The sequence below is a fragment of the Apodemus sylvaticus genome, chromosome 1 (genome assembly GCF_947179515.1).
Source record: "Apodemus sylvaticus chromosome 1, mApoSyl1.1, whole genome shotgun sequence".
NCBI lineage: Eukaryota > Metazoa > Chordata > Mammalia > Rodentia > Muridae > Apodemus > Apodemus sylvaticus.
In genome coordinates this window covers 79,417,392-79,442,012 of record NC_067472.1, presented here as the reverse complement: position 1 = coordinate 79,442,012, position 24,621 = coordinate 79,417,392, and the positions used below count along the sequence as shown (strand labels likewise).

The following is a 24,621-nucleotide window of genomic DNA, read 5'->3' as shown; positions in this document are numbered from 1 at the left end:
AGGCAGAGGCGGGGATGTTGAGAATGAGACAAAACCGAAAGCGGTCTGTGGGAGAGGGAGAGAGGAGGGCTTGGGGTGTGCGGTGTTGCAGGGACCCAGAAACAGAGAGAAAATTAGTAAGCTTGTGAGCCTGGTGGGAGAGGGTGAGAAATGCTTAGCACCTACAGGTATGCAAGGGGGAGGAGGGGCTGACTATAGGCTCAGCGAGAGGGCAGAGGGAGGACCGCAGAGGGAGGACCGCCAACTTCTCCCTCCAGGCACTAGAGGCCCACCAGACGCCCAGGATACTGATGCTCTAAGTCCTGAGCTCACAGGGCTGTGTCCTAAAGAAGTATCACCAGAGCCCAGCACAACACAGAGGCAGAGGGTCCTTGGAGCCTCTCCAGAGGACAAGCTAACAATAGTGCATGATAGACAAGGAGGCAGAAGAGCCAGACTGGCCCTGAACTACTCCAGGAGGGAGAGCCTGACCACCTGACCTCTCTGAGCCTCAGTTTCCTCATTTGACAGACAGTGGCATGAGGCCTTCCAAGGATGAACACCTCAACAGAATATAAACATAAAGTGCAGCGCGCTGCAGGTGCCTGAAGCCAGGGTCCTTGCTGCGTGAACCTGATGCTCCCACGGCATCCTGTCGTTGTGAGTCAGGACACTTTCATTTACAAACAGCAGACACACTGAAGCCCATCTAGACCAAAGAAGGGTGCTGGAGAGGCATGTCTGTCCCGTAGCGGTAATTTCATGGGTAGGCCTGATCTCTTCCTAGGGTGGTTCCAGGCCTCATGGACTTCTCAGAAACCCGCCTCCGTCACTTCTCCATGCCGCCTGGCCCTGCTGCCCCCTGATGATCCCCGAAGCTGCAGGCCTGTGTACTGTTGAACCATCTCAGGGAGAGTGTCTTCCCATGTAAAGAGAGAATTTGCTGACTATAAACTTTGCTTTGCCGTGTTTTCTTATAATTTTCTTTCTCTTTCTTTTCTTGTTTTTGTTTTTTGTTTTTCGAGACAGGATCTCTCTGTGTAGCCCTGGCTGTCCTGGAACTCACTCTGTAGACCAGGCAGGCCTCGAACTCAGAAATCCGCCTGCCTCTGCCTCCCAAGCACTGGGATTAAAGGTGTGCGCCACCACTGCCTGGCTTTGCCGTGTTTTCTTCTTCGCCAACATCCTGCTCTTCTGTTAATAATTCTGGAATTAGCTGTGTGACCTTAAGAAAAACATTTAACGTCCTGGACCTGTTTCCTTGTCTACAGAGTGGGCCTCCTGTGCATGCATACTGAGAGGTTCTGTAAGTGTGTCATACACATCTCAGCAGGAGAGCGCCCGGTTTTCCTCAGGCACCTTCTTATTTTCAGGGCCTTAGCTTTCAGAGTAGAACACAAAACAAGGGCAAGAAGGACCCGGTCCTGTTGGCCAGTGATTGGCTCATATGAGTCACGTGTCCCAATATAGCCCAATCAGAATAATTTTAGTGCTTTTGCTGGAGAGGCTGGGATATTTTTCATTGGATCTGGAAAATATGTGGCCCCTAGAGCAACCAGGACCATCCACGCAGGGAAAAACTGTGTAAGACAGATCAGTAGAGAGGAGAGAGCTGAGAGCCGGGGAGATGCCTGTTTGCTGCTTGCTGTAAACAGGAGGGCCTGAATTTAGAGCCCAGCACCAAGCGTAAAAACCCACGCTTGGTAGCGAACTGGAAGGGAAGACATACGTCCCCCGGTGTGCTCCACACCACACCCAGGACCCTCAGAGGCCCGAGGGCAGTGCCCACCGCAGTTGCTGCTCTTCATCCTCACCCTCTTGTCCAGTCTCATGCACCCGCCTCCCCTACGGTGTATTCTGAGACCAGATCACCCACATAAACCCCTTATCCCAGGACCCTCCTCTCAGATCTGCCTCTGAAAAGAGGAAATCCAGAAAGCCATCCCCACCTGTGACTTTTAGAAGCGAAGACCTGTCTTCCCCAAAAGCAGTTGTGGAAACCAGTCTCATATGCTTTCGGACAGTGCACATCTACAGCGACTTTCCCCATCGACCAGACCAGCACAGGTGGCAGGCAGTCCCCTCTTCTGTCTCACCTGGTTCAAGACTGGGGGGAACAAAGCCTCGCCTCACGCTGGAGCCAAGAAACATGAATGGAAAATGCTGGCTGACTCCAGGATGTCCCTCGACTCCCTCAGCCAAGGCAACGATCACTCTGACTGTCCTTGTACCTCGTGGTCGCAGCCAACCAGTCAGTGTGGGCCCCGGCTTGTGTGGCCCTTTCTTTGCTAGCCTGTAGCCTCTCACGCTCTCCCACTTCTAGGCCGTCTGCCTCCCCTAGCTGTCTCCACAGCTAATGCAGAGATAGTTGCTAAAATGCAAACTCGGCCCTGACATCTTTTGTCTCCATAGCCTTCAGGGACCGCCCATGGTCTCAGAATGAAGCAGGCTGCTTTGAAGCCCCTGGCTGCCCTCCCTGGAGTCCGTGCCTTCTCCAGTATCATAACATGGTATTTCTTCAGTTCCCCAGGCTCACCTGGGCTTCAGTGTTGCTCCTAAAGGCTGGAGCATCTCAGGCAATTCATCCAATTGTCACAAAGCAGCCGGTGACACTCTCCCATGACAGCCTAAGCCACATGCTATATACCCACCCATTCCTTTCCCGGCCTCAGTCTTGTTTTGTGTTTGATGATTTGGCTTGTTGATTTGGTTTTTCAGACAGGGTCTCATGTAGCACTAGCTGACCTCAGATTTGCTACATAGACCAGGCTGGCTTTGAACTTAGAGATCTGCCTGCCTCTGCCTCCCAAGTGCTGGGGTTAAAGACATGAACGATCATGTCCTGGCCCTTGGTCTTAATTATTATAAAACCACTCAGGTCTGAAAACAATTCAAGAATACTTATTAAACACTTGTGGAGCCCTCCCACACAATGTTTTGAGGGAGACTGTGGAGGGCAACTCAGAACTTCCACATGTACAAGTCACCACTGACTACCCCGGGCCCAAACTGCACAGTCTGCTGAGGCTTTTGTTGACCTCCAATCTCAGTTCTCTCCTCCCAGCGAGGGCAACACGGCCCTGAATTTGGGCCCTGAATTTGGTATCCTGCTCTCCTCCACCTTCCTTGCTACACAACGCACGAGTGTCTCTGAGCAACACAGAGAATGTTCCTATTCCAAACATCTGAATGGGAGAAAGCCCAAAATATAAGTGGAAAACCCACTTCTGACTTCATGAAGTGGGTTTCAATCAAATAGAGGCATTTAAAACAATGATTAACGCTGCCCCGCGCTGTGTGTATACTGTGCATACGAAACACCAGAATTCCATGTTGACATTCGGACCCCAGTCCCAAGATAGCCAAACATTCCAAATTAAAAAAAAAAAAAAATCCAAGCAGAGGCAGGCAGTTCTATATATGAATTCAGGGCCAGCCTGATCTACATATTGAGTTCCTGAGCAGCCTGGGCTAAACAATGAGACCTCGTCTAAACGAACAAATCCAAGTGAGCATGGAACTCTGGCAAAGGACCCACAACCCAATCCGCATCTTCAACTGCCTACACATGGCTCCTGTTGCTATCCCAATGCATGCATGTCCTGTCAGCGATGACTTTCCTGTTGATGGGCCAGACTCATTCTGCTGCTGGCACCCACCAGTGACAGCATCCCACCCATCACAAGTAATGGGTCCCTCTGTTGTTTCCTGCTGAGGCCACTGTGGCACTGGCCTGCGCAGCCTGTGCCTGTGCATCCATGACTTGGTAAAGGTCCCGCTCAGCAAATGCACTGAGCACAGGGCCTGCCTGGCTTCAACTCCACCACTTGTTGCTAGACTGTTCGACAAGGCTTTTCTACAAGTTTGCTCTTGCTAATCAACTGCTGTTGCTTCCTGTGCCTCCTCCTCCTGCCCCAACAACCCAAATAAGAGGACTTGTGCCAACACTTCCCAGACCTTCCCTCTTCAGTCTGTTGCAACTGGCTATTTAAAGGGCTTCCCCATCGCATGCTGTTGGCACTTTGCAAAATACACAGAGCAGAGAGGCTACCAAGAAGCATGGCAGTGACTCTGGAGGCCCAGATCTAATCATAGATAATTTCTGGCTGTGCATTTTCAAACAAGTTATCTCACGTCTCTCTTCCCTTACCTACAAAATGCAGATGCTAGCTCTGTCAACAGGGAAGTCACAATGATTAAAGAGACCTTGAGTTGCAGTGGGTACCCTGGTACTTAGCTTACCTCTGCAGTCAGAAAGAACCACTAACTCTGTGTATCCGTCGGAGCAGCGCTGGTCACACAGCACACACTCTTAACCCAAGCTAGCTGCTGATGCACTGATTTATTGACCCATATGCACAGGACATTATAGAGGTTATCTTGCTCATAAGTAAGTATATCCAGGAAAACATCCGTGTCTAAGGCACCCTTCTCCTTCCCCACGGCTTCACTCATAGGCAGGCCATGCAAATGGGGTCTCCAGAACTTCAGCTTCTGGCCTAGTTACAGCTGGGACCAAAAGGGGGAGGGGGTCTCCTGCAAAAACCCCAGGCTGATTCTGCTGCCCAGTGAGCTGCAGTGAAACGTATCTGCAAAATCTGCAACCTAAACCATCATACAATACAGGAAAGGAATGGCTGACAGACATGCCAGGACTGAGGCCTGCATTAGTGGCTCTAAATCTACACAGAACTGGGACAAGAGTGGGTCCTGAAGGAGACCAAGAGGAGACTCCCAGAACCAGGCGAGCGGGCCAGGCCAGGTGGAGAAGTGCTCATGAGGCTGTCACCCACTTCCAGACTTGGTAAACTGATCCAGCAGTGGGACCTGCAGGCATGTCACCACAGCGACCGAAGCCTGAGGGCAGCACCTGAGGTCCAGTTGCCTTAGCCGCTTTGACAGGAGGGTAAGCTAGGTTTCCACTATGTGTATCAGGCTGGCTTTGAACTCCTGGGCCCCAGGAGTCCTCCCAACTCAGCCCCGGGAGCAGCTAAGATGAACTGGTATACCACCATGTCTACCACATTAGTTATTTCACTGAGAATCACACAAGGGTAAGAACCAAGAGACCTACTAAGGTCCTCCAGGCCAGTCCTTTGTTTCACAAGTGCAGGGAACAGGAGTTACCAGGGCAGACACATATGCCCACCCAGAGGTACCCCGTACCCTGTTCTGCCACTGTCACTATAAACAGCTGCACTTCTATGAACTGCCTTTGGGGAGACACATCCTGAGCCCCAGAAGGGCCAGCTTGGGTCATAGGCCTCACATGGCTGTGTCCAAGTCATTGTCTGCTGTCACTTACAGTACTTAAGCAAGACTGTTGAGAGGTTGGTAGGATCCCAGTAGAGGAGGGCGTCCCACAGACAGAAAGACAGAGCCATCTAGATGCTGACTCTAGATATGTATACATACACACACACACACACACAACTAGACCCAAAGGTCATGTACACAAACATTCAACAAAGAAAAAGTAGTCCGCAACCCATTGTCATCACCCAGCTTTTCAGGACCCCAAAATGCATACAGTTATGCACTATGGTACCTGTGAACCCAGCACGAGGGATACAAAGGCAGGATGATCACAGGTTCGAGGCCAGCCTGGTCAACATAGCAAAACCCTGTCCCAGTTAAACAAACAAAAGGAAGACTTTGAGCCACACGGCCTTTATTTTGTGACATAGTCTGGCTGGAACTAGATTCGTTCTCGGGCTTCATCAGAAGGTGCAGAATACTGGGACACAAACTTGACTCCAAATTGACAATAAGTTAGGGAAGATTCTCAGGCTGTAGGCAAGGCGGAGGTCAAGTGGAACTCCCTTAGCGACACCCCAGCAAGTCCAGTTCCAGCACAGACAGCTGCAGCTGAAACACAGCTGGGCAGGGGAGACAGAGAGGACAGTCATGGACTCATGAAGCCACTTGGGTATCCAGAGCCACAAAGTATATGCCTAACAGTTGGGGATGGGCAGGAGGGAGTCCTGGAGAGAGGGCCCAGTGCAGGGCAGGGGCAGAGGCACTCACCGAGCGGGTTTTCAGTTAAGTTCCTGCAGATTCTCATAGTCGGGGGCTTCCTCTCCATCCACCCCCTCCTCTTCTCCTTCATCTTCCACCTCCTGTGAGTTCACAGATGCTAAGAGGGGAAAGGGAGAGGGAGACTGGTGGTCGGCCTGGCCTGCAGGCTCTCTGCTCAAGGCTAGCCTGGCCCCCTCACACCTTGGTACTCACCCAGCTCAACCCTGGTCACCGGCTGCGGCTCCTGAGATACATTCACATACTCCCGGCTCCCATCTGTGGGGACAGATCAGCAGGGACAGTGGTGTGAGGGGCAAGTCATGCAGAGGGTGGGGAGAGGCTATGGGCCAGGCATGGAGTGCAGAGTCACCTACCCAGAGATGCCTCTGCGCTCTCCTCACTCTCAGGGACGTTCACGTAATCTTCGCACAACTCCACTGTAGGACAGTCGTTGCAGTACAGTTACTAGCAGACCCTCAGCCAGGCATGTTCCCCAGAGACACCACCCTCCCACCCCTATCCCCGCCCCCAGCTCAGACATCCAAGTCTCCAAACAGTATAGAGAGAATATTCAGGAAAAGCAAGGGTGGAAGCGTGGGCAAGGGCCATGGCTGTGGATGGAGAGCCACTGGACCAGAGCCTCTGGGGACACGGGACAGGGACAGTACAGGGCTCAGGCAGAGAGCCTGGGGAGCAGGGATCCCTTCTTCTCAGACCTGTGTGGTTTCTCACTATCACCAGCCCTGCCCTCACTGCACCTTCCGAGGCCCACGAAGGTCACTCACAATGTTACACGGCTTTTTGCTTTCTGGTTTCATGGTTGCCTGGTTTCTGGGTGAGCACATGGACAAGCTGAGCTTTAGGGTCAAACACACTCGCTCCCATCCCAGCACTAAGCAACATCTAACCTCAGCTCGGTTACCTAAATGCTCTCTGCCCCAGTTTCCTCGTCTGTAGAACGAGGCTCATAACAGGGCCTGCCTGGAAGGACTAGAGCGAGGAATAAACAGTAAATTGTAAAACAGAACCGGCTGTACACTGTGTGCTGCCATGTTCCTATCCCTGTAACCTTGAGCCAGGCTGTGGGCTCAGAAGACGGAGGCAGGCGGTAACGTGAGCTCAGGACAGACTGGGCGTCACAACAGCAAGACTGTATCAACTTAAATGAGTAAATAAACTCTAGCATAGTACAGAGAGAGAGAGAAGGGGCAGGAGGGGAAGGGGGTATAGTCAGCAGAGCACCCATGAACTGTGAAGTCTAATGAACTGCACACACTACAAGGGCATAAAGTCAGACCTCAGTCAACAGTGGTTCTCTTAGTACCTCTGTGTATGTTATACAGATGCACACGCTCACAGTACCTCTGTGTGTGTTATGCAGATACACACGCTTTAGCCACTTCACCATAAATTCTTTGAGACAGAGTCTCTCACTGAACTTAAAATGAGTCATTTTGCCCCTAGCAATGATCCTTTTACCATTACAAGTTTGCTGAATCGGCTCTCTAAATCCTTCACATAAGCCAGCAGACATAACCAGGAAATGACAGACAGAAGGGATCACTCAAACAGTCTGGGGTTCAGGAGAGAGATGACAAAATTAGAAATCTGGATTACAAATGGAACAAGAGAGCCTGGTGAGGAGGGCGCACGCCTTTAATCCCAGCACTCAGGAGGTAGAGGCAGGGGATCTGAGTGCAAGTACAGCCTGGTCTACAGAGTAAGTTCCAGGACAGCCAAGGATACACAGAGAAACCCTGTATTGGGAGGCTGGGGGGGAGCCTAAAAAAAGTTAAATAAACAAACCACCACCAACAAAACCAAATGGAACAAGAGAGAATATGCCAATAATCCCAGAGCTCAGAAGCCAGAGGCAACTGGAACTCTATGAGTTAAACTAAAGGCCAGACTACTCTATGAAGTGAGTTAGTTCCAGAGCAGCCAGGCTACAGTGAGATTCTGTCTCAAACAAAACAAACAGAGGGAGAGTACAGACACAATAGCCCAGGGAAAATGCAGAAGATTATGTGTGCCTTTTAAAACTCCAAAATTCAGCATATTCTATAAATCTAAAACCTTTTAAGTACTAGTGTGATACCAAAAAAGGAAAATTCCGAGAAACTTCGATTTCATGCAAAAGATTAATTAAAATTTGCATAAACTACCTTCAAGCCTGAGCATGGTAACCTACACTTTCGAGTTTGAGTCTTCCTGGTCTCTAGGACAGCCAGGACTATACAAGGAGGCCCTATGTCAATAAAACCAAGACAAAACAAAAATCTACCTTCAGACTGTGTATATATTAAACATATGGTTTATATAAAACAAATAAATTAGTTCCATGTTTATTTTTTTTTGGTTTTTTGGATTTGTTTTTTTTCTGAGACAGGGTTTCTCTGTGTAGCCCTGGTTGTCCTGGAACTCACTTGGTAGACAAGGCTGGCCTCGAACTCAGAAATCTGCCTGCCTCTGCCTCCCAAAATGCTGGAATTACAGGCGTGCGCCACCACCGCCTGGCTTAGTTACATGTTTAAACTTGAGTTCCATTCCCAAGAGAATTTATTATATATTTATAAATATCCCCTAATCTGCACTGAAGTTTTTCAGGTAAGGAATACTCATGCTATACAGAGATAAGAGGGTAGAAAACTGAAGATCACCAGACCTTGAGGAAAGGTCAAAGAAGAAGAAAAACCAAAGCAGAGAAAAGCAGCCCAAGAGAAACAAAGACCATGTGGTAAGCAGAATAAATCTTTAGTGAGAGACTATGTGAGTGAGAGAGATAGACAAAGATGAAGAGAGACAGGCAGACACACAGAGGGACAGGCAGACCCAGACACACACACACACACACACACACACACACACAGAGAGAGAGAGAGAGAGAGAGAGAGAGAGAGAGAGAGAGAGAGAGAGAAACAATAGGTAATCAAAGTTTACAGATACATTAGATGATATTGCTTCCAAGAAACAAGAACAGTATACTATACAAAAAGAACTGGGATGCCAAAAAAAAAAAAAAAAAGGATGGGGGACTTTTAGAGAAGAGAAATAAATTTTTTTGTTTTCTTTTTGTTGATTGTAGTACTGTTTTGTTTTTTGTTTTTTGTTTTTTTGGTGTTTTGGATTTGTTTTTTTCGAGACAGGGTTTCTTTGTATAGTCCTGGCTATCCTGGAACTCACTCTGTAGACCAGGCTGGCCTTGAACTCAGAAATCCGCCTGCCTCTGCCTTCCAGAGTGCTGGGATTACAAGCGTGAGCCACCACCGCCCGGCGCTGTTTTGGTTTTTTGAAGAGAGGGTATCACTATGTAGCCCAGGCTAGCCACAAACTTGACCTTCCTGCCACAGCCTCCTGAGGCTGGGATCATAGGCATGTGCCCTCACCTCCAGCTGAGAAATGAAATTTCAGTGGAAGAGGGAGCAAAGGTGAAAGGAAAAATAAGACAGTCGGAAGTGAAGAGCAGGAAGCCCAACATCTGAAGGAGGAAATGGAAGGGCGGCAATCATTACAGAGATGAGAGGGAAGGCAGAGGTAGCTGGCAGCACATGGCGGAGGGAGGTAGACAGAAAGCCTGACTCACTAGAGAAGGCGCTGTCTCCAAGGTCAGGATTGCTGGGCACAGGGGCAGAGGAGACAACAGGGCCAGCAGCAGGACTACTGTCAGGCAGCACCTCTCTAAAAGGAAGGAATGAGGAGTTGATAAAGGGTGCCCAACTTCCACGGCCACCCCCCACTCCCCCACTCACACCCAACTTCCACGGCCACCCCCCACCCCCCACTCACACCCAACTTCCACGGCTCCCCCCCACTCCCTCACTCACACCCAACTTCCACGGCCACCCCCACCCCCCACTCACACCCAACTTCCACAGCCACCCCCCACCTCCCCACTCACACCCAACTTCCACAGCCACCCCCCCACCTCCCCACTCACACCCAACTTCCATGGCCACCCCCCACCTCCCCACTCACAGGTAACCCTCATCTTCTTCCACATTCTTACAGGCTGGCTCTATGAGAAAGGGGAATCAACATGACCCAGAGGTCCAGCCTCCCCACCCCACCCAGACTCCAAACCTCAGACCCCACGCCACCCAGACCCCACCCAGACCCCAGACCCACCCTGGTTCTCGTAGCTCGCCACACTGTTGACTTCAAAGAGAGAAGGAGAGGAATCAGCTCAGGCTGCACACCCTCCCCACAGCCCTCCTGCTCTCTACACCCATCTTACCATCATCTGAATTCTGCCGGGAAGATGGCATCCGATGGGAACCCGCAAGGGGCTGTGGGGATCTCCTGGAAGCCAAAGGTCAGAGATTGTGTCTGGGTAGGATTCTGGGAGCAAGAGGTGTCACAACCAGAAAAAAAGCGTCTCCCCGTCCTAGAAGGTGGGGAGGCCCAGTAGATCTGAGGGAGGGAGTTAGGGGATACTCACGGAATGGGGAGCAGGTCTGGCTGCCTCAGGGGTGGGAAGGAAGTGACAAGAGGGTAGGAAGTAGCAGGTGTTCGGGGGACGGTTATTTCTGAGGACACAGAACGAAGCTTGAGGGGATGACTCCAGACATCCCCCAGCCTCATCAAGGCCTCTAAGGACAAATGTACCCCTAAAAACTATGCCCTAGACAGACATGGGGGCTCCCACTTCCCCCTATCCCAAACCAGGTAATAGCCCTTCAGACAGCTAACGGTGGACAAGGTCAAAGGCACACACACTCTCAAGAACCCTGGAGGAAGGCCAGGGACCCTGAACTCACGAGGTGGTTTGATGAGGATGCTCCTTGGGTACAAACTGTCAGGAAAGAGACAGCTTGGGGACAGGGCCTAGAGGGCCCCAGCCCCAAGCCCTTGGTTGGAACAAAGGGAAGATACACAGGGCGATGGGTTTGCCACTCACCTCTCTGTGGAAGCACTGTCATAGGAGGCTGGGGGAAAGAGGGCCAATGAGTCAGGATCGGGCTGCACCGGGGACAAAGACACTCAGACTCCCACCCCCAACCAGGACCGGGTAGGGACAGTTGGAGAGTGCAGGGCCGAGGAGGGTATGAGGCTCCAGTGGAAGTGCCCACCATCCTATTTCGCAAAGCTCCCCACTTACCTGGCAGCTCGCGGCAGCGCACACACAGGGCAGCCAGGAGCGTGACCAAGAAGGGCAGCAGCAGGAGGCCCAGCCCCACCGGGCTCAGGGAGTCTGCTTCCATCTGCAGAGCACCTGCCCCAGGCCCTGCTGCACTGCAGCCCCTCGAGGCAGAGTGGCAGCAGGGGTATGGGACCAAGCGGGCCCCAGCCCGGGATCCGGCAGCAGCTGCTGCTGCGTGCTTTCAGGCTTGGTGGCTCCACTCTCTTGCTGGACTGAGTAGAGGTGAGTCCCAGAGGCAGGGCTGGGGCCCAGGCCCCAGCTACCAGCTGCGCGATCCCTGTGCCCAGCTGTACCTGCCCCTTTCTTGCTCCCCGTCTGCCTCTCCTTCTCACCACCCGCGTGCGACAGGAAGCTGTGGTGAGGGCAGGAAATCATCAGGCTCCTCAGCCGGCTGAGCCTGCCCCCTGCCCACTCACCCCCACCCAGTTGTGGGAAGGGGGAGGAGGCAGAGGGACTGTGTGGAGGAAGGGTCTGAGGCTGCAGGATGAGGCAACCCCTCTACTAGGAAAGGAAATGCATGCCAACCAGGCCAGCTGTAGCCTCCCCATCCCTGGGTGGGAGAACTGTGAGGAGGCTCTGCCGGGGCCTGCGTGGACTGGGCTGAGAGCACCACTGCCCCCAGCTCCCAGGCTCACTTACTGGGAGAGTGACTTCCAGGGGACCACGGTGAGTCACGGTCACACCGAGCCAGCTCACTCAGAAAAGAGCAGCCCTCCTTCTAGATTACCAAGCCCAGAAGACAGGGACTTACCCACAGGGTGACCTGACAACCCCTGGTAAGTCCTGAGGCTACAGGCATTCCCTGAGGCCAGCAGCACCCACAGAGAGACAGTCAGTCAGTCGGGAGTCTGATTACAAATTTTATTCCGTTACAAATAGCACCAAACCCCTTGGGCTGCCCTAGTAGAGAGGACACCCCCCCCCCCATTTCTGGACCCCCATCTCTTCCCTGGGCTGCCCATGTAGTGTCTGGGAGCTGGGATATATCCCAGGGCTTCTTCCTTCTTGGACTTGGGCCTGGTGAGGGCTTCTGCCTGGGAACCGTCTGGGGTGGGCCCAGGACCAGCTGTGATGCTTCTTTCCAGTGGCTGGGTAAGCAACCTCCTCAGATGAGCACGCTGGACACGGGGACTCGGGTAGAACGGCCTCGCTGAGGCACCACGATCCGGTCATCTGAGGGCCCGGTCTCATGCAACAGACCTACGAGAAAGGGGTCAGAGCCAAGGCCGGTAAGATAGGGACAGAGGACAAACAGGCAGAGGGGCGCAGACGCAGCAGCAGTGAGAGCCGTCAGAACTGCATTCAGACAGAAAGAAGGCCCAATCCACCTTCAGAGAGGCCCAAAGCTGAGCTGGATGACCCTAGTAAGTAAGCTGGGACACTTGCCCCTGGCAGGTGGCTGGTGGCATGAGCAGATGGGATAGCCTGAGTGGAGGGAGAACTGTGGAGGCCAACACACAGACAGACAGACGGACAGACAGACAGGCAGGCAGGCGGTACTGTGAAGGTGGCCCCCACTGACCCTGCACGTGGAGTTGAGCCCGCCGGCGGTCATCCTCAATGAACATGGCGGTGCCCAGGAAGGCCGCACCACCCAGTGCCCCAACGAAAGCACAGAGCATGAGCGAGAACTGCAGAGCCCGGAACTCGGACAGGAAGGAAGGGGGCCAGCTCCGTCGGAGGCGGTCAGAGATCTGCATGGAGAGGAGAGTCAGAGACCTGGGGTGCGGAGCGCTGACCAAGAAAACAAACAAAGGCTGGCAAGGGGAATGTCTGGGCCATACGGTGAGGCCCACAGCCCAACGGGCAAAACCTTCCCACAGCTTCCTTCCCGTCCACCAGAGGACCTAAGGGGAGATGTGCCAACAGGCATCTATTGCCTAAATTGGGCCAGACTATCCCATCCACCCAGTCTCATGTCACTAGTCACCGGGCTAGTCCCCAGATCCCCAAAACATCCCATCCCAGCCAAGGACAGCACTTACTAGACCAATGAGGTAAGGGCTCCCCGCATCACCTAGCAAGTGGGACAGCACTATCTGGAAGGCCTCAGCCGTGGACCGTCGAGTTGGGATCACCACATACTGGGGAAGGTGGGGGAGGAGGGTTAGAACTCAGTAGGTTTCAAGAGAAACCAAGACCAAAGTCCACTGTAGGTCCTTGACAAATTTTCACTCAGGTTACAGGCAGGCTGATGTTTGAAGGGGAAAGGCCAGACTCCAGATTAAATGCTACCTCCACCCCTATCCCTGCTCCCATCAGCCTCTGGGCTAACTTGTATCCGCCCAGGTACTCACCAACAGGATGTCAGCCACAATGGCCCAGTTCATGGACAACAGGGTCTCTCCAATAAAGATAAAAATCTGGGTGGCAGAAGTGGAAGAGAATCACATGACCAGGCTTAGAATCACATGTCCAGACTTAGAATCACATGACCAGGCTAACCTATTAACTCAGTCCCCATCACTGACCCTGCACATGGAGTTGGCTGCTGTGGGCATCCCCAATAAACATGGCAGTGCCCAGGAAGGCCGTACCACCCTCCTTTACCCCCCCATGCAAAGATACCCACCAGACTCCAGTATCCCACTCACATAGGTGGCCACGATGCTACCTCGGGCACACGCCAGGGCCAGGAAGAGGAAAGGCGCGGAGCCCAGGAGGCCAGCCGCACAGACCAGTGGGTCGGCCCGAGGGTTGAAGCGGCGAAGGCGTCGGCTGATCTCCACTCCCAGGCCCACACCCAGGACTCCAGTCAGGCAAGTGATGAGTCCAAAGATGAGACTAGGGGTGGGGTAGGGGCATGAGAGCTATTCCTTCTGCAAGGCCCTCTGCCCCAGAGAGGATAGTCCATCCCAATTGCCCTCGTACCCAAATCCATGCAGCACAGAACCCCGGGGCCCATGTGTTACCTCATCACATGGTTCTTAAACCAGAAACTGAGTCTTCCCAAGACTGGAGGTGGCTGGTAGAATGAGCCCCGCATATTCAGTCACCCACCCAGCCCCTCACAAGTACCTGTCAGAGGAAGAGCATGAGTCTCCAGGGAGACAGGGCGGAGTCTCTCCCAGAACAACACGGGAACGCAGCAGGAATGCTGGGGCCCAAAGAGCCAGGGAACCCGTGACAAAGGCCACGGCGGTGAAGCCGAGGGAAGACAGAACGAAACTAGGACTGCAGACATTGGGAGGACGTCAGATCCCACAGCCGTGTCCTCCTCTCCCTCTCTCTCTCCCTCCCTTAGCCTACTGTCAGATGTTGGATGTGATCTGTGCCTGTGTTTCAGGCATATGCCACCAACAAGCAACAGTGCCCGCATCTCTGGCCTTAAATATGTGGCCTCCTGGCAAGACAGACCGATTGGCCTGATTAAGACACCCCCCTCCCCAGGCCTCAGAGGTGGAAGAAGGGGGGACACTCACTTTCGGGCCAGTGCCTTCAGATCTGCCCACCAAGAGGTGGGGCTCAGCGGTGGTGACCCTGAGTGTCGCTCCACAGCTCCTCTTGGAGGCTCCTGTACCACCAGGAACAGCAGCAGGACGGCCAGCACCCCTAGACCTGGTGTCACCTAGGAAAAGTGCAAGCTTTGGGGCACAGGCAGGGCTGGACTGAGCCTCTGGTGCTCTGGAGATCCAGGAGTTTGAACTTAGCTCCCAAGGGCATGCAAACCTGTACATTCAGAGACACTGGGGCGGAGGGCTTCAGTAGCAGTGCTGGGGACACCCTGATTTTATAAGCCTGACACTGCTTCTTCTTTGGTGGGTGGCAGGACCCTGATTATTTTGGGGACCCCCACCCAAATCCTCACTTCACATGGTTCAAACTGGATCTAAGACCTATCCAAAAGGAACATCAATCTCCAGCCCTCGGTAACTGATTCTGAAATAGGCATGTGACCCACGATCATCCAATCGGATGTCATCTCATGACTACAGTTGAGGGATCTGAGGTGCCCAAGTTGCTCAGCTAAAAGGTGATCACTTGGGACTCCTCAATGCACAAGGATAAAGTCAACACGGGGGAAGGGAAGGCTGAAATAGAAACGAGTGAGAGTCCAGGGACGGCAAGGGAGTCCCGGGTCAACCTCACTTGGAGATTCACAGCGGGCTGCTGTCACCTGCAAGCAAAACGTCTGACTCCCTGTGGAGGATCAGGCTTGCTACAGGCTCAGCGGAGTGAGCTCTGTCACAAAAAGGAGTATACAAGATTAGCGAGCTGGCTAAATGAGTGAAGGGTGACACACACACACACACACACACACACACACACACACTTTTTTTTTTAGAAGAGTTAAAAAGGAAGTATCTGAAGGCCAGAGGGAGAGCCTTAAGAATGCGGCTGGCTCCCACACCATAATCCACTCACCCGCAGAGCCCAGTGCCAGTCTCCAGCCACGTCCTTCACTTTGGAGCCGGCAATATAGCCAAGACCACTGTGGGAAGGGAGGCAAGGGGGAAAGAGAGAGCTGTGGTGAGCCGAAAGCCCCACCAAGCCCTTGCCCCGCATCAGGACCACGGCCTACTCACCTGCCCACAAGTATGGCAAAGCAGACAAGCCCTTGCCCCGCATCAGGACCGCAGCCCACTCACCTGCCCACGGGGATGGCAAAGTAGAAGATGCTTAACATCCGACTCCGCTGGTCTGCCACGAAGAGGTCGGCGATCAGGGTGGGCGCAATGGTGGAGTAACTGGCCTCCCCGACCCCCACCAGGCCCCGGGTCAGGAGGAGCAGCCAGAAATGCTGGGAAAGGAGACACGGGGGAGGTGGCACCCCACCCTGGAGCCAGCCTCCCAGGACACCTCTCCAGCTAGTGCTGGAGAGACAGCAGAGGCAGTGAGGGAGGCCTGGGTTTGGAGTCACACAGACCTGGCTGGAATCCTGGCTCCATTTACTAGCTGTGACTTTGAGAAAATAGCTTAACCTCTCTGAGCCTCACTTGCCTCATCTGTAAAAGGGGAACAACAACCGTTTGTTCACAACACTGTGAGGACTTTGTACTCAAATAGGTGCAAAATAAACCTACTTTCCCTCCCACCTAGTGACGGATACTGAACTTCGCTGGGGCTCACCTGCTTACCAAAGATACCTGGAGCTAAGGCCAGGCTAAGTGATCGCCTGCGGGCACTGGGTGGGGAGGGGGGCTGAGGGCAGCAGATGGGGGAAGGTTTCAAAGTCGGGAAAAAAAAAGTATTAGCCAGGGAAACTGCAACATGTAGCATCATGTGTTGTTTTCAGAGTTTCTTGGAAGGGAGAAGTGGGTCACTGTGTCAGAGGCCCCCCTGAGATCTAGCAAGAATGGGGCCAGAAGAGGAGCCACGTGAAGCAACCAGAAGGACATTTGTTCACAGAGCCAACAGAGGGACGGGGTGGGTGAACTGAGGAAGTGCAGGCCAGGTGACAGCTGGCCCTGGCTGCTCTCTCGCCCACACCCACGCTAGCTAGCACCAGGCTCAGGAAGAAGCCCAACACCAGGGAGGGAGGGGACAATGGCCATCTGCACAGAGATCAGAGGTGAAGGAAAACCAGAGGGTCCGGGTGTGCAGGAGAGTGAGGGAACAAGCCATGTGGTGAGCGGAAGAAGGTTCTAGAAGAAGAGGGAACAGGGTGGAGTGGGCAGGGTAACTCAGGCAATGGAAGAGGGCACGGAGCAAGAGGTTCCCCACTCTCAATCCAAAATGACGCCAGAGAACAAGAGCAAACATTGATGGGGAGTGGGGAGGGAGTTCAGGGCCTCACCTCTCTGGGGATGAAGGATGACCCCAGTGTCACCAGGGACCAGAAGGCAATGCCCCCGCACATCAGGTACTTTCGATTGTACCTGTCACCCAGGTAGCCAAACACTGGTGCCAACACCATGTAACTGGAGATGAACACTGGGGGGAAGCAGAGAGTCACAGCCTGGTCCAGGTCCCTCAGCATCCCCCTAACACACACACACACACACACACACACACACACACACACACACACACTCCTCCAGTTAGAGAGCAGGGTACAAAATTGCCTAACCAGAGATTTGCCACCCTCCTCCTCACTGATGTCACACCATCTCCAGCCCAACCCTGTAGTCCATCAGGACCAGAAGGATGTTCCAGGCCCATATGGTCACAACTTTCCAAAACTTCCTTTATAGAATAGATCGTCCAGCTGAGGTTCCTCCCTTCTACCCAGCCTGAAGCAAAATCCACCTCCCACCCCACCCCCACATCTAGCCCACCCCCTTCCTTTCCCCCTTCTCTACAGCTTCAAGTCAAGAGCCAAGACCACATTAGGGTTCAGCACCCAGCATCCAGTCTGTGGGGGCGGGGAGAAGGGAAGCACTCACTATCCACGTACATAGGCTGCCCTAAGCTCACAGTAATCCTCCTGCCTCTGCCTCCCAAGTGCTGGGATTAAAGGAGTGTGCCACCACACCTGGCTCTACCCTTCTTTTACACAAGCCTTAGCCATCTGAAAATTATCCCATTTTAATTAACCCCCTCAGGCCCAGCAGGGTGTTAGCTCCTGGGTGGGCCAGGACTGCGTCTCCTTTAATCCAAAACCTAGCATAAAACACGTGTTCAATGCACATGTGTTGAATCCACACCATCTTGACCTAAGACCTCATTCTCTTTTCTCCACACTTAAACGCCTCCATCCAGTTCCTCATCAGCCTGGAGTAGGGAAAACAAATACTTCAAGATCTGGGTTCAGCCGGGTGTGGTGGCACACGCCTGTAATCCCAGCACTTGGGAGGCAGAGGCAGGCAGATTTCTGAGTCCAGCCTGGTCTACAGAGTGAGTTCCAGGACAGCCTGGGCTACACAGAGAAACTCTGTCTCAAAAAACAAAAACAAAAACAATCTGGGTTCAAATTCTCAGTCACCTATCTGTTTATGTGACCCTGGGCAAATCTTAACTCATCTGATAAAAATACAGGTAGCTCCATCTATTCCCCGTACAAACAGGAAAGGCAATGCTACTCCTTGGCTGACAGAAAGATGGGCAAGAATGCCTCACCAACATCCTTGTAGGGCTCCTACCACTCCTAGGGTGCACCACTAGGACCTAGGCCATAATAGGCTTTCAAAAAGAAATGGAAATGCACCCCCCCCAACAGCAGGGCCTGCCAAGCACCGTTGCTTATTGGCGACCACTATGTACCACACAAGGCATGTCTTAGTTCTCACACCAGTCTAAAGAACTAGCCCATCTTTTTTGTTGGTGGTGGTGGTTTTGTTTTGTTTTGGTTTTTTGGTTTTTGAGACAGGGTTTCTCTGTGGAGCCCTGGCTGTCCTGGAACTCACTCTGTAGACCAGGCTGGCCTCTAACTCAGAAATCCGCCTGCCTCTGCTTCCCAGGTGCTGGGATTAAAGGCGTGCGCCACCACCGCCCGGCAGAACTAGCCCATCTTATTACTACCTTCATTCTACAGACCAGAAAGATGAGGCATAAAGAGGGTGAGTGTGTTGCCTACTGATTCATAGTCATTAGCTGGCTATGTGCGATGTCCCCAGCTCAACTGGACAGCCCAAGAGCCATGGCCAATACGGCCTCACTAGGCAAATCTGCATGTATGTAGGCCTAGTTGAGGCAGCAAAGAACGCGGGGTTGTGTGAGCAGGAGCCTCACTCACCAGTCTGGATGAGGCCAGTACTACTATCTCCGATGTTAAAGAATTGCTCGATGTCTGTAAGAACCCCTGGAAAGAGAGAACAGGGGATGAGCACGAAGAGGCGACCCTATTCTGGGGAACTCACTCCTCCCTTGTCTATGTCCCTTCTTCAGAACGTCAGTGCTTACCAGCCACGGTGAAGCGGTCCATGTAGTTCAGGAGGTTGATGTAGCACAGCACCACCACTATGAGGGTCGAATGGCCCCGAGATAAACCAGTGATGCGCTGCAGTCCCTCGCAGTCTGGGACCTCGAGCTCCCCGGACTTGGGATTCCCCATGGGTCCTGGCAACCCCGGATTGCCAGGCGCTGGCCCGTCATCTGGGTCATCTGCTTGGCTGAGAAACGGCGCCGTGTCGGACCCGGCCATGGTCCCTGGGGAATCGCAACCGCCCACGCTTCGGTCCCACCTCCGACGGAAGGAGGTTGGAGAAAGGACTGCGAGAAGACTTGCCCACCGTCGCCTAGGAGCGTGCTCCGATGCACAGTGCACCACTGCGAAAAGCCCTGGGTTTCGTCATTCCCTCTGGTTCCGACAGAGGAGAGGACATGTGAGGTGCAGGTTACGCTGGGACAGGAGCAGGAAGACCAGGACCCAGTCCCTCTTCTCACGCTGACGCCCTCTTCACCCCGGGAAGGAGCGCGCCACACTCGCTGTTGCTCAGTTCAAGCGCAGCAATACAACTGCCGCCATGTTGCCCAAGAGCAAGTCATGTGACACCGGAGCCCTAAGGGAGAAAGTCACCCGGCGCAAGGATTGAACACGTGACCTGCCACCGACTACGGAAGCCTCCAGGGTTTCTTGGGCTTCTGCGCTGTGGTAACCCGACGTTCGTTCCTACTTCCACCAGCAGCCTCCAGGGGGCCTCGCAGGCTGGCGAAGTCAATCGCCCTAGATGGATGCCCATTTATCCGATTTCATGTGACCACGAGGTAATGGATTATTTGGAAATAATACATCTCTACAAATGCTAGTGAGTATAGTTTCCTCTTTCTTCAGTGTCTGGCTGATGGCTTCATTGCTCAATAATCGTGAATAGCGGCGAACTGTTGCCTCCTTTTGTTTACCAATCGTGAGCTTTCACTGTGGACGTTTAGATTCCTATAGAGTCGGGCGGGTTTACATAGCGAGTTCCGGGTCAGCCAGGCCTACAATCTGAGTTAGACCCTGCCTCAAACAAAAGATGCCAGTAGATTAGGAGAAAGAGGAGGCTTTATCTAAGGCCCCAACGAGTTTTCCTCCAACCAAGACCGGTGTCCCCGCGCCCTCTGGTGGACAGGTGGAGACTCAGACCCAATAAACTGCAATGTGAAGAACAAAGATTAAGTACGCCTCACCAAAACCCAGGCTGGCGGTGGCATATGCCTCTAACCCCAGCACTAAAAAGGCAAAGGCCGCAGTCTCTGAGGTCAAGGCCAGCCTGGTCTACAGACCGAGTTCCTTGATGACCAGGGCTACAGAGGAACCTTATCTTAAAACAACCCCACCCCCAATCCCCCCCAAAGGGCTGGTGGCACAAACCTTTAATACCTTTAGTCTTGAAAGACAAAACAAAACAAATCCCACTAGGCGTGGTGGTGACTTTAACCTTTTATCTCACCACCCGCAGGAAGGAGGCTCTTTTTTTTTTTGCTTGTTTTTCATTTTCATTTTTATTTTATTGGCGCACGCCTTTAGGACAGCCAAGGCTACACAGAGAAACGGGGGGGGGGGGGGGGGGGGGGGACAAAAACAAACAGAAATCTGCCTGCCTTGCAAGTGCTAGGATTAAAGGCGTGGCCACCTATGCCGGGCTACGTAGACTGGGATTAAAGGTGTTTGCTGGTGCCCCCCCCCCACGGTTGCTAGTTTTCCTTAGTATACATACAATACAAAATACTATAATTCCATGAAAATACTGCTTTATGATCCCACTTCCAGAACTGGGAATGTAGTTCAGTTGGTAGCATATTTACCTAGCACTCCTGAAACCCTGGGTTCACGTTCCCATGGCAGAAGGAGGGAGGAGGAGGATTGGAAGTTCAAAGTAGTCCTTGATATGTAGCAATAGTTAAGGTAACATGAGCTCTGGGTACCTAAGACCAGTCTCAAAAAAAAAAAAAATTAAAATTAAAGATCCCTCAGGGCTGGAGAGATGGCTCAGTGGTTCAGTGGTTAAGGACACTGACTATTCTTCCAGCGGTCCTAAGTTCAATTCCCAGCAACCACATGGCGGCTCACAACCATCTGTAATGGGATCTAATGCCCTCTTCTGATATGTTTGAGGATAGTTATAGTATACTCATATACATAAAATAAATAAATAATTCTTTTTTCCTTTCTTTCTTTTTTTTTTTTTTTTTTTTGGTTTTTCCCAGATGGGGGTTTCTCTGTGTAGTCCTGGCTGTCCTGGAACTCACTCTGTAGACCAGGCTGGCCTCGAACTCAGAAATTCACCTGCCTCTGCCTCCCAAGTGCTGGGGTTACAGGCGTGCACCACCACTGCCCACTAAATAAATAATTCTTTAAGAAAAAAGGTGTGCACGGGAGATCTGCCTGCTTCTGCCTCAGAATGCTGGGACTAAAGGTGTGCGTCGCCACCCCTAAGTTGCTTGTTTCCCTTAATATACTTACAATCTGAATACACATTACTGCACTTCTTTGAAAGTACTGCTTTTACTGGACGCGGCAGGGCATGGGATGGAGTGGAGCAGAAAGGCCCCGGTCTGAGGGCAAACTTAAGTTAGAAGCTACTGGGCTACAGTAAAACCTCATCAAGAGGTGTGGGGTTTGGTTGGGGGTGTAGATAAAAGAAGATGAAGCAAGTATCAAGGGTGAAGGTTGCAGGGCTAGGAATGGGTGGCGGTGGTGAAGCACTTTCGTCACTGAGACTCCGGGTCCCATCCCAAGCATCACAAAACAAAGTATGAAGCCTGGTTGGAACATAGCTCAGTGGCAGAGCACCTGCTCAACCTGGTTTTCCCCCTCAGCACCAAAAGGGGACAGAGGTGACACATTGTGTCTAGCTCATTAACTAAGATGGGTGACAGTGGGGTTCTCTGAGACATGAAACTTATTCCTTCAGTAAACTTGGGAGGCAATGACTATAGGAAATCATGAGCGTGGGTCTAGGCATCCTTGAAAAGAATAAGACAGCCAGGCAGTGGTGGTGCACACCTTTAATCCCAGCACCTGGGAGGCAGAGGCAGGCGGATTTCTGAGTTCAAGGCTAGCCTGGTCTACAGATTGAGTTCCAGGACAGCCAGGGCTACACAGAGAAACCCTATCTCTGTTGAGCATACCCATATCTCTGAAAAAGAAAAGAAGAAGAAGAGGAGGAGGAGGAGGAGGAGGAGGAGGAGGAGGAGAAGAAGAAGAAGACGACGACGACAGTGTTTGCCCAGAACTTACAAACGGATGGGAAAGCAAGAGACAATCAAATAGAAGTAAAGGCAGCTAGAGCCTCGCTTCATGCTAAAGTGGGACATGAAAATGGTGCTACTAGCTCTGCAGAAGCTTTCAGGAAGAACTAACTTCGGAGTTAGAAAGTATCAGGGTTGGAGAGATGAGAGATTGTGGTGGCATGTCTACAAACCCAGCGCCTGGGAGGCTGAGGCAGAAAGACCTTGAGTTAGAGGATAGCCTGGGTTACACAGAAAAACCACTACCAAGTATGCTCAACAGAGATAAGCATCCCAGGCTCCTCCTCAGAGCTTCTGATAAGATCCTCACTTTTGCAATCGCATGATCCAATGGACACACACATGTGCACACATATGATTTATGTGTTTTGTCTACATGTATGTATATGCCTGGTGCCCCCAGAAGTCTGAAGGTGATGTGAGATCCCTTGGAACTGAAGTTAACAGGTAGTTGTGAGCCACCATGTGGGTGCTGGGAACTGAACTGGGTCCTCTGCAAGAGCAGTGAGTGCTCTGAACCTCTGAGTAATCTCTCCAGCTTCTTACCCTCTTTCTTTTTTGTTGTAGTGGAGATGGTTGTCTCACTGTCACTCTGGCTGGCCTGGATTTGGTATATAACAGGCTTGCCTTGAACTCACAGAGATTCCTCTGCCTCTGCCTTCTGAGCGCCAGGATTAAAGGTGTGTACCAGCACAGCTAGCCCTTAAGTTTTTAAAAAATGATTGTGTTATAACTGTGTGAGTTTATGCCACGTGTGTACAAATGCCTGGAGAAGCCAGAAAGGGGCACTGAATCCCCAGGGTTGAGTTTCAGGCAGACGTGAGCTGCCTCATGTGGGTGCTGAGAGCGGAGCTCTGGTCCTCTGCAGCAATTACTCTTTGCCACTGAGCCATCTCTCCAGTGTTTTACCAGGATCCCAGGACACTATATACACACTCAAGTGTGCCAATCTCACGAATCCTGAGTCTCAGGTGAGGTCCACTTGTATCTAAATCTGGCTCTGCAGTGGGCAACTGTGGCAGGTTCATCTCATTAAGCTTTAGTTTCTCTGTAATACTTCTGCTTCACAGTGGGGCTCCGGGGGATGAGATCATAGAAAATGCCACCCTTGACCTGAGACACTGAGTAAATATTCATTAAAGTTTCAAAAGAATAGTATTTGTTAAATACAAGGGAAAACTAGAGGGAACGAGACCTTCTAGCTAAGGAGTCAAAGGTCTAGTCACACAGTTGAGCAATCGTACAGAAGTCAACAAGCTGGGGATTGACCCTAAAGCCTGGAAAGCACACTACTGCTGAGCTAGGCCTTCAGTGTTTTATTTTTGAGACTGGGTTTCAGTGCACTGGCCAAACTGGCCTTGAACTCACTCTAGCCCAGGCAGGCCTTGAGCTTTCTAACACCCTGCCTCAGCCTACTGAGTAACCAGGATTATAAGCCTGCACCACCAGGTCTAGAGGTTAGGTGCAATTCATGCCGCCTTCCACTCCTGCAACTAGACATCTGGGGAAACTGGTCCATTGCCCAATAGGAACCACTAGTTTTCTGTTTGCAATAAACATATCTTTTGTGCTTCTCTAAGTGACAGTTATCTGAGCATTGTGGGACTCCTAAGGTATGGCTCAGAGACCAAGCCGCAGGCTCAAGTGTTCCCATTGAGTTCCAGTACTGAAAGTCTCTGTGTCCTTAGAACACTCTAACTCCACTTGCCAGGAACAAGCAGGCATGTAGACGGTCTCTACAGATGTCCCTGGAGGGCAGCCCTTACAACTTCCACCCCAGTAGACTGAGTTAAACCTAGCTGGAATCCTTTTGATACCTGAGGTGGTATGAGTGCTATATTAACAGTTATACCATGTCTTGTTTTGTCTTGTCTTTTTCGAGACAGGGTTTCCCTGTGTAGCCCTGGCTCTCCTGGAACTCACTCTGTAGACCAGGCTGGCCTTGAACTCAGAAATCTGCCTGCCTCTGCCTCTCAAGTGCTGGGATTAAAGCGTGCACCACCACCGCCGGACACTTATACCATGTCTTTCAGGAAAACAGTGATGAAGAAGAGTCTGTAAGAGTTCTGGCACAAATATTTTCCCATATACAAAAAAATTAGGTCGGGACTCAAATTCACCAACTTACTGCCTCCCAAGTGCTGAGATTATAGGCAAGGTAATCTCATGGTCAAGCTTCCCTAATAATGTCGATTCATGGTTAAGTCCACGGCAGCTTCTCCGGCTCTCAGGACTGTCCACAGTGTCTTCATTCTGTGGGTTAAAAGCTGTGAATTTGTTAACTGAGGACAAGGAAGAATGGGTACGTGGGAATAACTAATGGTCTCTGTCACAAGAATGTCAACAGGGAGCCGGACAGTGGTGGCGCACGCCTTTAATCCCAGAATTTGGGAGGCAGAGGCAGGCAGATTTCTGAGTTCAAGGCCAAC

General features: G+C 52.0%; 2 protein-coding genes across 3 annotated transcripts; both read right to left on the bottom strand.

Moving 5' to 3' along the window:
• Window positions 1-5,630: 5,630 nt before the first annotated feature.
• On the bottom strand, window positions 5,631-11,497 carry Lat (linker for activation of T cells). 2 transcript variants are annotated; one of them, XM_052199542.1, is made up of 12 exons: window positions 11,096-11,495; window positions 10,895-10,922; window positions 10,755-10,789; window positions 10,436-10,523; window positions 10,232-10,296; window positions 10,123-10,152; window positions 9,973-10,012; window positions 9,581-9,675; window positions 6,372-6,434; window positions 6,211-6,273; window positions 6,007-6,115; window positions 5,631-5,858 (listed from the first exon to the last, which is right to left on the bottom strand). In XM_052199542.1, exons 1-11 carry the CDS (start codon window positions 11,196-11,198, stop codon window positions 6,018-6,020), a joined length of 708 nt encoding a protein of 235 aa, XP_052055502.1. In that variant the 5' UTR covers window positions 11,199-11,495; the 3' UTR covers window positions 5,631-5,858; window positions 6,007-6,017. The 2 variants fall into 2 exon arrangements, with proteins under 2 accessions (XP_052055502.1, XP_052055512.1); XM_052199552.1 differs by lacking the exon at window positions 10,123-10,152 and having other exon boundaries at window positions 11,096-11,497.
• A 487-nt stretch (window positions 11,498-11,984) lies between these two features.
• On the bottom strand, window positions 11,985-19,494 carry Spns1 (SPNS lysolipid transporter 1, lysophospholipid). The gene is made up of 12 exons (XM_052199517.1): window positions 18,920-19,494; window positions 18,753-18,818; window positions 16,875-17,011; window positions 15,727-15,878; window positions 15,503-15,569; window positions 14,560-14,705; window positions 14,156-14,311; window positions 13,732-13,921; window positions 13,435-13,500; window positions 13,123-13,221; window positions 12,660-12,831; window positions 11,985-12,337 (listed from the first exon to the last, which is right to left on the bottom strand). The coding sequence occupies exons 1-12, from the start codon at window positions 19,158-19,160 to the stop codon at window positions 12,243-12,245; spliced, it is 1,587 nt and encodes a 528-aa protein (XP_052055477.1). The 5' UTR covers window positions 19,161-19,494; the 3' UTR covers window positions 11,985-12,242.
• Window positions 19,495-24,621: the final 5,127 nt, after the last annotated feature.

Coding starts and splice junctions, on each gene's coding strand:
- Spns1 (XM_052199517.1), bottom strand. CDS start 19,160: ATGGCCGGGTCCGACACGGCGCCGTTTCTCAGCCAAGCAGATGACCCA. Junction 15,879..16,874: donor CATCCTTCATCCCCAGAGAG/GTGAGGCCCTGA, acceptor CTCCTTTCCCAG/CATTTCTGGCTGCTCCTCCT. Junction 13,222..13,434: donor TTGTGGCTGACATCCTGTTG/GTGAGTACCTGG, acceptor CACCTTCCCCAG/TATGTGGTGATCCCAACTCG.
- Lat (XM_052199542.1), bottom strand. CDS start 11,198: ATGGAAGCAGACTCCCTGAGCCCGGTGGGGCTGGGCCTCCTGCTGCTG. Junction 10,153..10,231: donor CCGGCAGAATTCAGATGATG/GTAAGATGGGTG, acceptor CTCTCTTTGAAG/TCAACAGTGTGGCGAGCTAC. Junction 6,435..9,580: donor TGGAGACAGCGCCTTCTCTA/GTGAGTCAGGCT, acceptor ACTGTCCTACAG/TGGAGTTGTGCGAAGATTAC.